Source organism: Eleutherodactylus coqui, chromosome 5 (genome assembly GCF_035609145.1).
Source record: "Eleutherodactylus coqui strain aEleCoq1 chromosome 5, aEleCoq1.hap1, whole genome shotgun sequence".
Lineage (NCBI taxonomy): Eukaryota > Metazoa > Chordata > Amphibia > Anura > Eleutherodactylidae > Eleutherodactylus > Eleutherodactylus coqui.
In genome coordinates, this window is record NC_089841.1 from 60441633 (window position 1) to 60460195 (window position 18563).

General features: G+C 44.6%; 1 protein-coding gene across 1 annotated transcript; it reads right to left on the reverse strand.

The window, feature by feature from the left end:
• Window positions 1-234: 234 nt before the first annotated feature.
• SIGLEC15 (sialic acid binding Ig like lectin 15) lies at window positions 235-17704 on the reverse strand. The gene is made up of 5 exons (XM_066604860.1): window positions 17653-17704; window positions 13963-14346; window positions 12209-12580; window positions 770-803; window positions 235-283 (listed from the first exon to the last, which is right to left on the reverse strand). Exons 1-5 carry the CDS (start codon window positions 17702-17704, stop codon window positions 235-237), a joined length of 891 nt encoding a protein of 296 aa, XP_066460957.1.
• Window positions 17705-18563: the final 859 nt, after the last annotated feature.

Sequence of the window (18563 nt, forward strand, 5' to 3'; positions counted from 1 at the left end):
TGATGCTTCTGCACCACACTGCAACTTCAACTTTTAATAAAATGCAGTTTTTCCATGACACATTCTCTTTAATATTTTGATTCACCCAATGCATTGAACAAGCACTACAGGGGAACATACAATTGGGAGTTCTGGAAATATGACATACATATGACTAAAGTGAAGGAAATGTATATAGCTTTTCTATAAAGTATAATATACGTCTGTGTCCAGTTGCTTCTCTTGCATCATCGGTCACGGAGATCTCTGGTTATAATTTTCATATGTCGATTCCTGTGTGTTCCTGCAAGACAAGGAGCATTTCCATAATGGCGTTCTATACTGGTAATACCTCTGGTTATGCAACAGAGCATGGTACTTGCTTTCTTTGCTGTCTGACCGCACTGTGAACTCATTATAAAGCTATCAGAAATCAGAACCCCTAAATCCTTCTCTTCTGAAGTTTTGGATAATACAGAACAGCCCATATGATCATCCCAAGGATTTCGTTTCCCCAAAGCCATTATTTTACATTTGGTAACATTGAACTGCAGTTTCCAGTGTTTTTGACCATTTATCCAGTAAAGCTAAATCTTTCTCCATCGGGAGTGTCAACTGTAATGTACACTATTGTGTCATCAGCAAACAGACAGGCCTTTTCTATGTCAGTACTCCAGTTCTGCTACATCAGTGCAATCACAGCAGCTCGATCCACTACATGGTACGTATCACTGCTAGCGTATTTAGTATGAGAATTAATTTACTTTGAATGAGAATGGATGATACTTACCGGGAACGGTCAGCAATAGACTTTGTGTCGTCGGCTTGAGGAAGAAAAAGAAAAAAAAAAAACAGAAAAGTTCAGTAATTTCAGTCCATTTCCACTTCTACTCTGTAGCAGAGATTAATTTGTCAGGTGGCACATCATGGTGACATTAAATTAAACCTCTATTCCTGTGGAAAACCAGAGATGAAGTTATGGGTTGTGCACATGACAAACCCGGTCTGCTACATCTATAATACTGAGGTACTATAGACAAACAACTGAGTAATAGAACACAATACATAGCAAGGCTGGATCAAGGTCTGTGGAGGTCCCTGGACAAAACTTATCTCTCTCCACTTTGGAAAGTTCAAGCTGGGAAGACAATAAAATAACACTTCTACAATACAGATACAGCAAAGTTTAACCCAATGCTAACAAGTTACCTTATTGGGGCACTAACTTTTTAGACAATGTTGGGGGAAGGGGGGGGGGGGGACCGGCTATCTTTACAGGCTGACAGATTTGCAGACAGTGTCTGCAATCTCCACATTCTCTGTTTCTCCTGCTGTTACAGTCTATATGCGTTTGTACATTATATTGCATTTACTAACATCTGTGAATGCCGGAATCATCCTGGAAAAGCAGAGGGGCGGGCGTTCAGATACTGCCTTCCAGCTGATTGGACCATAGACAGGGCAATGCAACACTGGAAGTAAGGGAAAGTAAGTGCAGGACAGTGTACTACTGGCAGAATGCTAGGCTCCCTGATAGTAGATTGTGAACAATGGGGTAGCAGGAAAATGGGTAAGACACCTGAAAATCAGAGCTTAAAAGCATGAAACGGTGCAAATGAGCGGGTAAGGAGAACCTGATGTATTTCAGTAAACTTTTTGACAACTCAGATACACTTAAACACTACAAAATGCATTGAAAAACTATTAAAAAAGCAAGAAAAAGTTCTGTGCCACAGTTCATTCTACGCATTAAGTGGTAAGTTAAACTTTGCTACATCTCTACATTTAAAAAACTCCTAAAAGTAGAGCAATTACAATAGTCTTTTCCCAACAGAATTAAGGGGTTGTTGGGTTTGTTGGAGCTCTGCAGCCCCATCATTGTTTATCCAGAGTGCCACACATTCAAGTGTGGCTGTGCCTGGTACTGCAGCTCAGATACCTGAATGGACTGAGTTGCCCTAACTATACATTGATCATCAGTTGACAGTTCAATAAAGTGCATTTAAGCCAATAGACAAAAATTTTTAAAGGCCCTTTAAACCGACCATAGACAGAGATAGTATTCTTGATTCACTGACCACTACCCAACACATAAAGATCCTTGTATAGTACAGACCAAAGGGGCAAGTTTGTTTCCAAAGGAGCAAAGGCCCAGACATGTTGAAATCTCACATGTCTGCTTCTTATCCATCAGGAACCATCCGGAAGGTATGAAGACATGTGATCAACCCCCAATTCTACACAACCTGATGTAATGAATGTATAGGACATGCTCTATAACTTTTGAGAAGTGTCCGCAGGGAGATTCATAGAAGCAATTGTGCAATGTTTGTGAAGATATACCCTGCTTGTATATATAGGATATCTCTTACAGACATCAGATAGGACGCCCTAAATAAACATGGAGCCCAGAACTCGTAAATGCAGACCAATACCAGACTCCCCAAATAAATACAGATCACAGGTCAGGTAGCCTAAATAAATACAGACCCTGATAAGTGCCCCTAAAATGATATAGATAACAGATCCGACCCCCTAATTAAACACAGAGCACAGAACTCTTAAAATTCAGACCAAGACCAGACCCTCAAAAATGATTCAAAATCTGGAGAAGACACCATAAACAAACACACATCCTGGACGAAAGCCCCCCTAAAATGATACAGACCCAACACTAGGTGCCCTACATTAATACAGACCTCAGACAAGGCCTTCTTACCTTTACAGACCCCAGACTAGACGTCCTAAACAAATAAAGACACAAGACATGACCTTCCTAGCTTTTTGAAGTTAGCATTGAGAGAATGTTGCACTGAGGAAACTTTACCAGTGCCGGCTTTAGATTCGATGACACCCTGTAGGAAATTTGTTTTTTACACCCTTCCCCTTTACCCATCAATGATTTAGAAAAATTATATACTTGGCAATCTGCCTGTATTCTGCTTGTGCATAAAACAGCAGGATAGCAGCATACCCACACCAAAACAGCTTGGTGAATAAATACTATACCGGAACTAAGCTCATAATATAAATACAGCACCAGAACCAAGCTCATAATATAAATACAGAGCAACATTCAAGCTCATAACATGAATACAGCACCAGAATCAAGTGCATAATATAAATACAGCATCAGAACCAAGCGCATAATATAAATACAAAACCAAGCACATAATATAAATACAGCACTAGAACCAAGATCATAATATAAATAGAGCACAAGATCCAAGCTCATAACATAATTACAGTACCGGAAGCAAGCTCAAAATATAAATACAGACCCAGAACCAGGCTCATAACATAAATATTACACCAGAACCAAACTTTCAACATAAATACAACACAAAGAACCAATCTCATAACAAAAATTCAACACAAACCAGCCTCAGTACATAGATACAATACTGGAACCAAGCTGATAACATAAATACAATAGCAAAACTAAGTGAATGTGTTGCGGGGACACCACTGTGCTGACAGTGGCACATTGGAACGTCAGAGGGGAGGAGACAGAGCAAGAATGATTCATATAGCTCCACAAGGTGATGCTGCATAGAGGAAGAAGGTCAGCTGGCCAGGGAGACCTAAGGGGGCAATTGTCCCCAGCCTACATCCGCCTGGTACTCCTGTACAAGTTGGTGGCAAGTGTCCTATATGACCACATAGGTCGCTTGTAGCTAAGGCCAGACATGGACATGAGAACTCTCCTGGGAGGCAAGGTGATCTCTGGGACATTTTGGGAGAGTTGGCATGTATGACTTAGATTTCGGTAGCCCACACTCATACAGAGTGGAAAAGTCAATAAATTTCCATTTTTACTCTGCATCATCTAGTCTCTGGAAACTAACTAGACTTTAGTCAAATTACATCCTTAGTGGTGTAACGCCAAATAATTGCTGCTTACATTGGCTGCCGCCATCATTATGGATGGAAATGATGCTGTAGTCTACAGCCATTGCAAGGCATTATGTCACTATGGATGCAAAGTCTCAGCTGTTGAAGTGTTACATAAGAGTGATGGATGTCGGTAGTAGTAGAAAGAGTTGGCGTCAGCAGGTGGAGTTTTAACAAATGTTTATTTTGTAGTACAACGGTGCATTTTTCATACTGGCCACTAGATGTCAGCAACATGCACAGTACTCCGCTAGTACACAGCGCTAAACAGCATACAATAGTGTATACAGTATAAGGACTTAAAAGGCCGTGTACATCAACTGGGCCCAGTAATTCAATCTCCAGACCAGACCTCACAAATTGGACCACATAACGGAGACCCACAGGTCAGATATCAGAACTCAGACCTCAGACCAGACCCCTAATTCAGACTCTAGACTGGACCCCATAGTTCAGACCCTAAAGTCCTGATGCCTGCCACTGTCAGGATGTTGCGGGCAGCGGTTCCTGGAACCAAAAAGGAGATGGGAGCAAGGAGATGGAAGTAATATCAGTCATTATTAGAGATGAGCGAACGCGTTCGTCCGAGCTTGATATTCGTGCGAATATTAGGGTGTTCGGGATGTTCGTTATTCGTAACGAACACCATGCGGTGTTCTGGTTACTTTCACTTCCTTCCCTGAGACGTTAGCGCGCTTTTCTGGCCAATTGAAAGACAGGGAAGGCATTACAACTTCCCCCTGCAACGTTTAAGCCCTATACCACCCCCCTGCTGTGAGTGGCTGGCGAGATCAGGTGTTCGCCTAATATAAAAGTCGGCCCCTCCCGCGGCTCGCCTCAGATGCGGTGTGAGTTAGATGAGGGACAGTGCTGTTTATACCGGAGCTGCTGTAGGGAAAGAATTGGTAGTTAGTGTAGGCTTCAAGACCCCCCAAAGGTCCTTATTAGGGCCACTGATAGCTGTGTGTTGGCTGCTGTTAGCAGTGGGATTTTTTTTCTTCTCAAAATCGCCTCTGCAGACCGTTGCACCTGGCATTAGGGACAGAAGTGCTGCATAGGCAGGGAGAGTGTTAGGAGTGAGTGTAGCCTTCAAGAACCTCAACGGTCCTTTCTAGGGCCATATTTATCCGTGTGCAGTACTGTCCAGGCTGCTGTTGGCTGTGCTGCATTTTTTTTGGGCTTCTCAAAATCGCCTCTGCAGAGCATTCCACCCTCCATTGATACTGCAGGGAAAGAATTGTATAGGCAGGGCCACAACACAGTTATTATTCATAGAATATACGCAGTGCTGCCTTTTGGTGGGAAAAAACTGAAAACAAATCTATTTGTCCAGCCTCTGTCCGTCCTAAGGGCTGTGGACACGTGTGAGCTGCGTGAAAAACATTGCTAAATCATACGCACCCAGCTACGCTTTACTGCTGGCTTCGCCATTTGCTTTCCTTAATTGGGAAAAAAAATTCCTGCTCTGCCAGAGTTATAATAACTCTGCTACCCTCACGTTCTGTGACACATAAGCAGGGACACAGCACAGTTATTAAACTTCTCATGTTCATTGAATATACGCAGTGCTGCCTTTTGGTGGGAAAAAACTGAAAACAAATCTATTTGTCCAGCCTCTGTCCGTCCTTACGGGCGGTGGAGACGTGTGAGCTGCGTGAAGAACAGTGCTAAATCATACGCACCCAGCTACGCTTTACTGCTGGCTTCGCCATTTGTTTTCCTTAATTGGGAAAAAAAATTCCTGCTCTGCCAGAGTTATAATAACTCTGCTACCCTCACGTTCTGTGACACATAAGCAGGGACACAGCACAGTTATTAAACTTCTCATGTTCATTGAATATACGCAGTGCTGCCTTTTGGTGGGAAAAAACTGAAAACAAATCTATTTGTCCAGCCTCTGTCCGTCCTTACGGGCGGTGGAGACGTGTGAGCTGCGTGAAGAACAGTGCTAAATCATACGCACCCAGCTACGCTTTACTGCTGGCTTCGCCATTTGCTTTCCTTAATTGGGAAAAAAAATACCTGCTCTGCCAGAGTTATAATAACTCTGCTACCCTCACGTTCTGTGACACATAAGCAGGGACACAGCACAGTTATTAAACTTAGATTATTCATTCACTAGAGGCAGTGGGGCCTTTCGTTTTCCAAAAAGGGCAAAAATTATATTTGGCCTGCAGTCTTGCGCCAATTTATTTCCTGCCTGTGAAATCAAATCACTGGTAATACAGCATGCTGAGGGGTAGGGGTAGGCCTAGAGGACGTGGACGCGGCCGAGGACGCGGAGGGCCAAGTCAGGGTGTGGGCACAGGCCGAGCTCCTGATCCCGGTGTGTCGCAGCCGACTGCTGCGCGATTAGGAGAGAGGCACGTTTCTGGCGTCCCCACATTCATCGCCCAATTAATGGGTCCACGCGGGAGACGGTTATTAGAAAATGAGCAGTGTGAGCAGGTCCTGTCCTGGATGGCAGAAAGTGCTTCGAGCAACCTATCGTCAACACGCAGTTCTGCGCCGTCCACTGCTGCAAATCCGAATCCTCTGTCTGCTGCTCCTCCTTCCTCCCAGCCTCCTCACTCCACTACAATGACACCTGCTCAGGAGCGGGAACACTCCCAGGAACTGTTCTCGGGCCCCTGCTCAGATTGGGCAGCAGCGGTTCCTCTCCCACCAGAGGAGTTTATAGTCACTGATGCTCAACCATTCGAAAGTTCCCGGGGTCCGGGGGATGAGGCTGGGGACTTCCGCCAACTGTCTCAACAACTTTCTGTGGGTGAGGAGGACGATGACGATCATACACAGTTGTCTTGCAGTGAGGTAGTAGTAAGGGCAGTAAGTCCGAGGGAGCAGCGCACAGAGGATTCGGAGGAAGAGCAGCAGGACGATGAGGTGACTGACCCCACCTGGTGTGCAACGCTTACTCAGGAGGACAGGTCTTCAGAGGGGGAGTCAAGGGCATCAGCAGGGCAGGTTGCAAGAGGCAGTGCGGTGGCCAGGGGTAGAGGCAGGGGTAGAGGCAGGGCCAGACCGAATAATCCACCAAGTGTTTCCCAAAGCGCCCCCTCGCGCCATGCCACCCTGCAGAGGCCGAGGTGCTCTAAGGTCTGGCAGTTTTTCACAGAGACGCCTGACGACCGACGAACAGTGGTGTGCAACCTTTGTTGCGCAAAGCTCAGCCGGGGAGCCAACACCAACAGCCTCACCACCACCACCATGCGCAGACATATGATGGCCAAGCACCCCACAAGGTGGGACGAAGGCCGTTCAGCGCCTCCGGTTTGCACCCCTGCCTCTCCCCCTGTGCCCCAACCTGCCACTGAGATGCAACCCCCCTCTCAGGACACAGGCACTACCGCCTCATGGCCTGCACCCACACCCTCATCTCCGCTGTCCTCGGCCCCATCCAGCAGTGTAGTTCAGCGCACCGTCCAGCCGTCGCTTGCGCAAGTGTTCGAGCGCAAGCGCAAGTACGCCGCCACGCACCCGCACGCTCAAACGTTAACCGTCCGCATCGCAAAATTCATCAGCCTTGAGATGCTGCCGTATAGGGTTGTGGAAACGGAGTCCTTCAAAAGTATCATGGAGGCGGCGGCCCCGCGCTACTCAGTTCCCAGTCGCCACTACTTTTCCCGATGTGCCGTCCCAGCCCTGCACGACCACGTCTCCCGCAACATTGTACGCGCCCTCACCAACGCGGTTACTGCCACGGTCCACTTAACTACGGACACGTGGACAAGCACAGGCGGGCAGGGCCACTACATCTCCCTGACGGCACATTGGGTGAATTTAGTGGAGGCTGGGACAGAGTCAGAGCCTGGGACCGCTCACGTCCTACCCACCCCCAGAATTGCGGGCCCCAGCTCGGTGCTGGTATCTGCGGAGGTGTATGCTTCCTCCACTAAAGCACCCTCCTCCTCCTCCTCCTCCTCTGTCTCGCAATCAAGATGTGTTAGCAGCAGCATGTCGCCAGCAGTCGGTGTCGCGCGGTGTGGCAGCACAGCGGTGGGCAAGCGTCAGCAGGCCGTGCTGAAACTACTCAGCTTAGGCGATAAGAGGCACACGGCCCACGAACTGCTGCAGGGTCTGACACAGCAGACCGACCGCTGGCTTGCGCCGCTGAGCCTCCAACCGGGCATGGTCGTGTGTGACAACGGCCGTAACCTGGTGGCGGCTCTGCAGCTCGGCAGCCTCACGCACGTGCCATGCCTGGCCCACGTCTTTAATTTGGTGGTTCAGCGCTTTCTGAAAAGCTACCCACGCTTGTCAGACCTGCTCGTAAAGGCGCGCCGGCTCTGCGCACATTTCCGCAAGTCCCACACGGACGCTGCCACCCTGCGCACCCTGCAACATCACTTTAAGCTGCCAGTGCACCGACTGCTGTGCGACGTGCCCACACGGTGGAACTCTACGCTCCACATGTTGGCCAGGCTCTATGAACAACGGAGAGCTATAGTCGAATACCAACTCCAACATGGGCGGCGCAGTGGGAGTCAGCCTCCTCAATTCCTTTCAGAAGAGTGGGCCTGGTTGGCAGACATCTGCCATGTCCTTGGTAATTTTGAGGAGTCTACCCAGGTGGTGAGCGGCGATGCTACAATCATTAGCGTCACCATTCCTCTGCTATGCATCTTGAGAAATTCCCTGCAAACCATAAAGGCAGCTGCTTTGCGCTCGGAAACGGGGGCGGGGGAAGACAGTATGCCGCTGGATAGTCAGGGCACCCTCCTGTCTATTTCTCAGCGCATACAGGAGGAGGAGGAGGAGCATGAGGAGGATGAGGAGGAGGGGGAAGAGACAGCTTGGGCCGCTGCTGACGGTACACCGGCTGATTGCCTGTCATCCTTTCAGCGTGTATGGCCTGAGGAGGAGGAGGAGGAGGAGGAGGAGGAGGATCCTGAAAGTGATCTTCCTAGTGAAGACAGCCATGTGTTGCGTACAGGTACCCTGGCACACATGGCTGACTTCATGTTAGGATGCCTTTCTCGTGACCCTCGCGTTGCACGCATTCTGGCCACGACGGATTACTGGGTGTACACACTGCTCGATCCACGGTATAAGGAGAACCTGCCCACTCTGATTCCCGAAGAGGAAAGGGGTTCGAGAGTGTTGCTATACCACAGGACCCTTGCGGACAAGCTGATGGTAAAATTCCCAGCCGACAGCGCTAGTGGCAGAAGGCGCAGTACCGAGGGCAAGGTAGCAGGGGAGGTGCGGAGATCGAGCAGCATGTACATCCCAGGCAGTGCAACAGTCTTTAAGGGCCTGGCCAGCTTTATGGCTCCCCACCAAGACTGTGTCACCGCTCCCCAGTCACGGCTGAGTCGGTGGGAGCACTGTAAAAGGATGGTGAGGGAGTACGTAGCGGATCGCACGACCATCCTTGGTGACGCCTCTGCCCCCTACAACTACTGGGTGTCGAAGCTGGACACGTGGCCTGAACTCGCGCTGTATGCCCTGGAGGTGCTTGCTTGTCCTGCGGCTAGCGTCTTGTCGGAGAGGGTGTTTAGTGCGGCTGGGGGAATCATCACAGATAAGCGTAGCCGCTTGTCAACCGACAGTGCCGACAGGCTAACACTCATCAAGATGAACAAAGGCTGGATTTCCCCAGACTTCTGTTCTCCACCAGCGGACAGCAGCGATACGTAAGCAATACGTAGGCTGCACCCGCGGATGGAAGCTACGTTCTCTCTCACCATCCAAAACGGGGACATTTCTGCTTCATCAATCTGTGTCTAATATTCCTCCTCCTCCTCCTCCTGCTCCTCCTCCTGAAACCTCACGTAATCACGCTGAACGGGCAATTTTTCTTAGGGCCACAAGGCTCACTCAAATAATTTTTCAGAACAATTTTTAAAAGTTTCAATGCGCTTAAAAGCATTGGAACTTTAACTTGAACCAATTTTTCGTTACACTGGGCTGGCTGCCTCCAGGCCTAGTTACCACTTAAGCCACATTAACCAAAGCGATTAATGTGTTTCACCTGCCCTCTTGGCTGGCCATGGCCAATTTTTGGGATGTACATTAGTACTGTTGATACAGCAATTTTTGTGGGCCCTCGCCTACAGTGTAATCAAATTAATTTTTAGCCCACCTGCATTACAGCTGACGTAACCTCAGCTGTGTTGGGCAATGCAATGGGATATTTTTGTGTACCGCCGGTGGGTTCCAGGGAGCCACCCATGCTGTAGGTGCACACGGAGTTTTTAATACATCTGTACACTTCTAAAGAACCCCAGTCTGACTGGGGCATGCAGTGTGGGCCGAAGCCCACCTGTATTACGCACAACATTACTACCTCAGCTGTGTTGGGCAATGCAATGGGATATTTCTATGTACCGCCGGTGGCTTCCTGGCACCCACCCAGGCAGTGGGTCCACAGGGAGTTTAACCTACATGTGTCCACTTGTAAAGAACCCCAGTCTGACTGGGGCATGCAGTGTGGGCCGAAGCCCACCTGCATTAAGCACGACATTACTACCTCAGCTGTGTTGGGCAATGCAATGGGATATTTTTGTGTACCGCCGGTGGGTTCCAGGGAGCCACCCATGCTGTAGGTGCACACGGAGTTTTTAATACATCTGTACACTTCTAAAGAACCCCAGTCTGACTGGGGCATGCAGTGTGGGCCGAAGCCCACCTGTATTACGCACAACATTACTACCTCAGCTGTGTTGGGCAATGCAATGGGATATTTCTATGTACCGCCGGTGGCTTCCTGGCACCCACCCAGGCAGTGGGTCCACAGGGAATTATAAATGCATCTGTTTCCACTTATAAAGAAACCCAGTCTGACTGGGGCATGCAGTGTGGGCCGAAACCCACCTGCATTAACCCTTTCCAGTCCACTGTGTGACCTGTGAAGACATTAGGGTTTAAGGCTGTACAGCTCCGTTGTTGGTAGACGTCCGTCGGGGTTCTCTTACTGTATATTGCCAGCCTCTCTGCTGTCGGAGCCTATCCTACGTGTCAGCTCATGCAGTACTGGCTTTAGCCAGCATATAGCGCCGTTGTATAACGGCAGAAAAAGAGTAAGCCCCCTAGGAAAACCATATACAAATTGGATTGGAAAGGGTTAAGCACAACATTACTACCTCAGCTGTGTTGGGCAATGCAATGGGATATTTCTATGTACCGCCGGTGGCTTCCTGGCACCCACCCATGCTGTAGGTGCACACGGAGTTTTTACTACATCTGTACACTTCTAAAGAACCCCAGTCTGACTGGGGCATGCAGTGTGGGCCGAAGCCCACCTGCATTAAGCACGACATTACTACCTCAGCTGTGTTGGGCAATGCAATGGGATATTTCTGTGTACCACCGGTGGGTTCCAGGGAGCCACCCATGCTGTGGGTCGACAGGGACTTCACAATAGGGAGTTGTACCTGCCTGTGTCTATGAATTAAAAAGCCCGGTCTGACTGGGGCATGCAGACACCTTGACAGAATGAATAGTGTGTGGCACATAGGTTCCCCATTGCTATGCCCACGTGTGCAGCTCCTGATGGCGGTGGCACAGGATTCTATTTCTCATTGCTTCTGTACAGCATTGTGGGCTATCGCTCCGCCACTTTTAAAGAGGGTCGCTGCCTAGCCGTGCCAACCTCTGCAGTGTGTGCCTGCGGTCCCTCGTCATGGCAGACGCAATTCTAAATAGACATGAGCGTGGTGTGGCATGAGGGCAGCTGAAGGCTGCCCAGGGACACTTTGGTGTGCGCTGTGGGGGGGAGGGGGGGCGGTTGGTCAGCATGTAACCCAGGAGAAGTGTCAGTGGAGTGTCATGCAGGCAGTGATTGTGCTTTGTTGGAGGTAGTGTGGTGCTTAGCTAAGGTATGCCATGCTAATGAGGGCTTTTCAGAAGTAAAAGTTGTTGGGAGGGGGGGGGGGGCCACTCTTGCCGGTATTGTGGCTTAATAGTGGGACCTGTGAACTTGAGATGCAGCCCAACATGTAGCCCCTCGCCTGCCCTATCCGTCACTGTGTCATTCCCATCACTTTCTTGAATTGCCCAGATTTTCACACATGAAAACCTTAGCGAGCATCAGCGAAATAGAAAAATGTTCTGGTCGCCCATTGACTTCAATGGGGTTCGTTGTTCGAAACGAACCCTCGAGCATCACGGGAAGTTCGTTACGAATAACGAACACCCGAACATTTTGGTGTTCGCTCATCTCTAGTCATTATCTATCGGTTACCTATTCCCCCAGCCTGGCAAATCCCACCCTTCATTTTTAGGATAGTGGCTAGGAAAAAAAAACATTGGTGCTATCTCCTTTAAAAATAAAGGAGAATCCTGTCAAATTTAGGACTGTTAGCAACAATGGTACATGGTAGGACACACTCACCTCTACTGTAGTAGCTGACTGCCCCAAACATCAGGAAGAGCAGGAGCAGCTTAGCTGCAAGGGCAGCACATAGTACAATGTACCCCACTCTGCTACTGCCCCCTGCTGTAAATTTAAAGAAATACACTGATCCTTCTACTCTTCCGTGACTGTTGGTGGCCACACACGTGTACTTCCCATCATTCCTTAGGTGGTGCAGTTCTGAAGTCCGTTGATGCCTTAGGAGGAGGCTGGTAAGAAACGGATCTTCATGGTTGTTCAGAGGGTCGGTCCAGACCAAGGACGGTACCGGCTCCCCTTCTGCCGTACACACCGCATAGAATCCATGGATTTTATCAAATGCCACTGAGATATTAACAATCCGAGGGGGGGCTGGAAATAAGACAAATCATTTCTATAATATAGTAATAGTATTAATCTTTATTGTAAGGAAATGGATAAACTAATAGACAGATAGATATAATATAGTCAGAAAGATATGAAATAGATGGATAGATAAGAGATAGATAAACAGATAGATATGAGATAGATATAATAGAGATAGATAGATAGATATGATAGATAGATAGAAATGAGATAGATATAATAGAGATAGATATAATAGAGATAGATAGATAGAAATGAGATGGATAGGTAGATATAGATAGATAGATAGATAGATACCATGCTTCCCTGAAAAGAATACCTACCTTAAAAATAAGCCCTAGCATAATTTTGGGGGAGGCTTGAAATATAAGCCCTACCCCAAAAATAAGCCTTAGTTACACTACATAAAAAAGAAAAGAATACATTACCAAGCAGGCTATTACCGACATTAAATTACCGACCGAAAATAAAACCTTGTGCCTCTCTTGGGGCAAAAATTAATATAAGACAGAGTCTTATTTTTGAGGAAACACGGTATGAGATAGATAGATAGATAGATAGATAGATAGATAGATAGATAGATAGATAGATAGATAGATAGATAGATAGATAGATAGATAGATTTTATGGGAATCCCCACATAAGAGATGAATCACAAAGTCCAAAAAACAAGAACTAACTTTACGACACGGCTGAATCAGTGATAAATTCACTTAGTAGGAATCAGCGGTCCAGCTGCCTCTCCATTCATGTTTGATGGGACTTCTGGAAATAGCCATGCAGCTCAGGTATTTCAGTAAGTCCTGTTGAAATCATGGAGTGCTGACTGTGCATGCTCAGCCAGCGCTTCATTCAGTGTGCCATCACTGCGTGTGGGAAAAGTATCCCCGCAGTTAGCAGACAAAGGAGGCCATGAAACCCCTGTTCTCACAATTGGTGGTAGACTCAGCAGTGAGACCCCAAGGATCAGTAAGTAGTCCCTTATCTTATGGATAGGGTATCACATGTAATTCTGATAAAGCTGCTTTAAAGGCTCTGGGCACCTCTGCGATCAATTTTTTCACTTATATACATGTATTTTGGGCTGACAATTTTTGATTGAAAATTAAAACTTTAGCAGAGTTTGTCTTCTGCAGCTTCTGCATATCACTGTATATGGAAACTTCAGTCTCAATAGGAAATCTTTTAATGAAGCCGGACTGAAGACAATTTGTTATTGTGGCAGATAGTATAGCAGAATGCTTTTGCGTGTCAACTGTGATTTGTAACTATTAGGAGTATTAGAGCATTAAAATAACTTCAACCATAAAGCATAGGTGCCTCTATAATTGCAGTTGTGTTGTAAAAAGTTCAAGTATCATTAGTGCACTGGAATCGGGACTTCTTACCAGATAAATGCAGCCAAGTCCCGAATTTAGTTTCATATTTATCATGCCTATCACTGGACAGCTCCACCCGGCAGTAGTATCTGTTACTATCCTCCCACGTCAGGTTCTCAATGCTGATGGAGATGTTGTTGTTACGAAGGTTTCCAATTAAGCGGAACTTGTTCATGTAGTTGATGGTAGTTTTACAAGAGTCACTGCTGCTGTCGCTCACACACTTGAAGACCACCGTGCCGTTGTAAGGATGTTTGATCCTCCATATGACTGTTAACCCGCTGTCATGGGCCTTGTGAGAATGACTGAACCAACAAGGTAAAGAGGCCGCTTTACCAATTTCACCCATAACATCCGTTGAAACTTGTAAAGACCAAGAATTTCCACCACCACCTGGAGTAAAGCAGGATACATTGTTACAGAAATAATATAAAGACAATTCATTTCAGACTGCAGCAGTACATGGCACCATTGGCACACAGCTGATTTTGCTGGAGAATGCCAAGGTCAGAAAAATCTTTCACCATTTGTTCTGTTTTGGCTCATAGAGGGAGTAGATGTGGTATGACATCCATACACCTTAAAAATATCCCTCAGTATGAGCAAGAATATAACTACCGTGTCTCAACGAAAATAAGATGCTGTCTTATATTATTTTTGCCCCCAAAGAGGCACTAGGTCTTATTTTCAGGGATGTCTTTTTATACTTACTCAGCAGGCTCAGTCTTGGCCCTCTCGCTGCTCTCCCGAACTATAGCGCACTTGCTGCAGTCCTCGGCCGCCCACAGAATATTGTTTCCTGGTTACGGGATTCATAAATCCATCCTCCAGGAAGTGATGGCTGTGATTGGTTCTTAAACACTATTCAGCCAATCAATGCAGCACTCAGTGAACCAATCACAGCAATTGCATTGTGAAGGCGGTATTTATCAATTGGCTGAGCAGCGGCATTGATTGCCCAACTCATAAATATCGCCTCCACAACGTGATTGCTGCTATTTGTTCTAAGCGGGATAGGTGTTATGTTCAGGGAAACAGGGTACTACAACATTTCTTTCTATATTCAGGAATATAACTGCAATAAAACTGCCTCCTATGTACAAGAATATAAATAGTATAATACTGCCTCCTATGTACAAGAATACAGCTACTATAATACTGTCCCCTATGTACAAGAATACAGCTACTATAATACTGTCCCCTATGTACAAGAATATAACTACTATAATACTGCCCCCTATGGACAAGAATATAACTACTATAATACTGCTCCTATGTACAAGAATATAACTACTATAATACTGCCTCCTATGTACAAGAATATAACTACTATGATACTGCCCCCTATGTACAAGAATATAACTACTATAATACTGCTCCTATGTACAAGAATATAGCTACTAAAATACTGTCCCCTTTGTACAAGAATATAACTACTATAATACTGCCCCCTATGCACAAGAATATAACTACTATAATACTGCCCCCTATGCACAAGAATATAACTACTATAATATTGCCTCCTATGTACAAGAATATAACTACTATAATACTGCCTCCTATGTACAAGAATATAACTACTATAATACTGCCCCCTATGCACAAGAATATAACTACTATAATACTGCCCCCTATGCACAAGAATATAACTACTATAATATTGCCTCTTATGTACAAGAATATAACTACTATAATACTGCCCCCTATGTACAAGAATATAACTACTATAATACTGCCTCTTATGTACAAGAATATAACTACTATAATACTGCCTCCTATGTACAAGAATATAACTACTATAATGCTGCCCTCTATGTACAAGAATATAACTACTATAATACTGCCCCCTATGTACAAGAAAATAACTATTATAATACTGCCTACTATGTACAAGAATATAACATCTAAAATATTGCTCATATGTACAAGAATATGACTACTATAATACTGCCCCCTATGTACAAGAATATAACTACTATAATACTGCTCCCTATGTACAAGAATATAACTACTATAATACTGCACCTATGTACAAGAATATAACTACTATAATACTGTCTCCTATATACAAGAATATAACTACTGTAATACTGTCTCCCTATGTACAAGAATATAACTACTATAATACTGCCCCTATATACAAGAATATAACTACTATAATACTGCTCCCTATGTACAAGAATATAACTACTATAATACTGTCTCCCTATGTACAAGAATATAACTACTATAATACTGCCCTTCTATATACAAGAATATAACTACTATAATACTGCCCCCTATGTACAAGAATATAACTACTATAATACTGCCCCCTATGTACAAGAATATAACTACTATAATACTGCCTCTTATATACAAGATTATAACTACTATAATACTGCCCCCTATGTACAAGAATATAACTACTATAATACTGCCCTTCTATATACAAGAATATAACTACTATAATACCGCCCTATGTACAAGAATATAACTATTATAATACTGCCCCCTATGTACAAGAATATAACTACTATAATACTGCCCCCTATGTACAAGAATATAACTATTATAATACTGCCCCCTATGTACAAGAATATAACTACTATAATACTGCCCCCTATGTACAAGAATATAACTATTATAATACTGCCCCCTATGTACAAGAATATAACTACTATAATACTGCCCCCTATGTACAAGAATATAACTACTATAATACTGCCTCCTATGTACAAGAATATAACTACTATAATACTGCCCCCATGTACAAGAATATAACTACTATAATACTGCCCCCTATGTACAAGAATATAACTACTATAATACTGCCTGCTATGCACAAGAATATAACTACTATAATACTGCCCTCTATATAGAAGAATATAACCACTATAATATTGCCCCCTATGTACAAGAATATAACTACTATAATACTGCCCTGTATGTACAAGAATATAACTACTGTAATACTGCCCCTATGAACAAGAATATAACTGCTAGAATACTGCACCCTATGTACAAGAATATAACTACTATAATACTGCCCCCTATGTACAAGAATATAACTACTATAATACTGCCCCGTATGTACAAGAATATAACTACTGTAATACTGCCCCTATGAACAAGAATATAACTGCTAGAATACTGCACCCTATGTACAAGAATATAACTACTATAATACTGCCTTATATGTACAAGAATACAACTACTAGAATACTGCCCCCTATGTACAAGAATATAACTACTATAATACTGTCTCCTATGTACAAGAATATAACTAAAGAATATAACTACTATAATACTGCCTCCTATGTACAAGAATATAACTACTATAATACTGCTCCTATGTACAAGAATATAACTACTATAATACTGCTCCTATGTACAAGAATATAACTACTATAATACTGCCCCCTTTGTACAAGAATATAACTACTATAATACTGCTCCCTATGTACAAGAATATAACTACAATAATACGGCCTCCTATGTACAAGAATATAACTACTATAATACTGCCCCCTATGTACAAGAATATAACTACTATAGTACTGCTCCTATGTACTAGAATATAACTACTATAATACTACCCCAATGTACAGGAATATAACTATTATTATACTGCACCCTATGTACAAGAATATAACTACTATAATACTGCCCCCTATGTACAAGTATCTAACTACAATCATGCAGTGTTTAGATACTCACTGTTACATGGAAGACAGAGGCAACCTGCAAATAAGACAAGTAAAGCTCTCATCCTCTACATTAATCAGAATTCTATGCAAGATCCAGATCTCATCGCCCTTAGCTAAGTTGAGAAGGGTTTGGAAAAGGGAAGTGATGATGATGCTGGAGTCCATGTGACTTTGCCTGAGGATTTAATATGTTTAGGCAGAATATAGGAAGTTTCCACTTGCTCATATGTTCCTGAGGAAGATGCTACAAATAAATTCACTTACTGTATATTATGGCTGATGATAAAAATGTTGTTAATGGCACTGTCCTTCATTGTGTGCTGCATGCATACGGACATGTAAAAATAGTGCATGAGAAATCACAGGATTTTCTAAAAACCTTGATGCCCCTGGTGGAAGCAGCAAAATGGCCACTAATTATAATCTTCATCAATTTTTTACATGTATTATATCACATAGCCTGGTTTACCAGTTAGTGATAGTAATCCTGTAATACAATCGGTGGTCTGTAGTGATGTAGCAGTAAAGTACAGCTTGGCAAATCAATAATATTCTCAATATCAGTTACTAATTACACCAGGTGCCCTTATTGTGTTAAACTCACACTGACTTTTATCATTACTGAAAAGGCCAGCGTCCCACTGCTCTGAATCACGTCTGTCCTTGCCTTTGTGACACCTCTCTAGTACTACTCCTGTCTTCCTACTCTCCCAGATTTGGCATGACTCCTTTTGATTTTGGGAGCTGTCCTGCTATCATGGAATGCAGGAGATATGCCCTGCAGGGAATGAAGTAAAATAAAAAAAACTGCTTGTACTCAACCCTTTCTGCTCCCCCTACTGCTGTGATGCATGCTGCTCACTTTAGGTAGTGCAATTGCATGCCATATAGCATGTGATCACTGCAGCCAATCACTGACCG

Bases quoted from the DNA above. Each gene is read 5' to 3' on its own strand.
- SIGLEC15 (XM_066604860.1), bottom strand. From the start codon at position 17,704: ATGAGAGCTTTACTTGTCTTATTTGCAGGTTGCCTCTGTCTTCCATGT. The intron at 12,581-13,962 runs GTAAGAAGTCCC...TCTTATTTCCAG, and splicing joins GACTTGGCTGCATTTATCTG to CCCCCCCTCGGATTGTTAAT. The intron at 284-769 runs GTAAGTATCATC...CTTGTCTTGCAG, and splicing joins TCTATTGCTGACCGTTCCCG to GAACACACAGGAATCGACAT.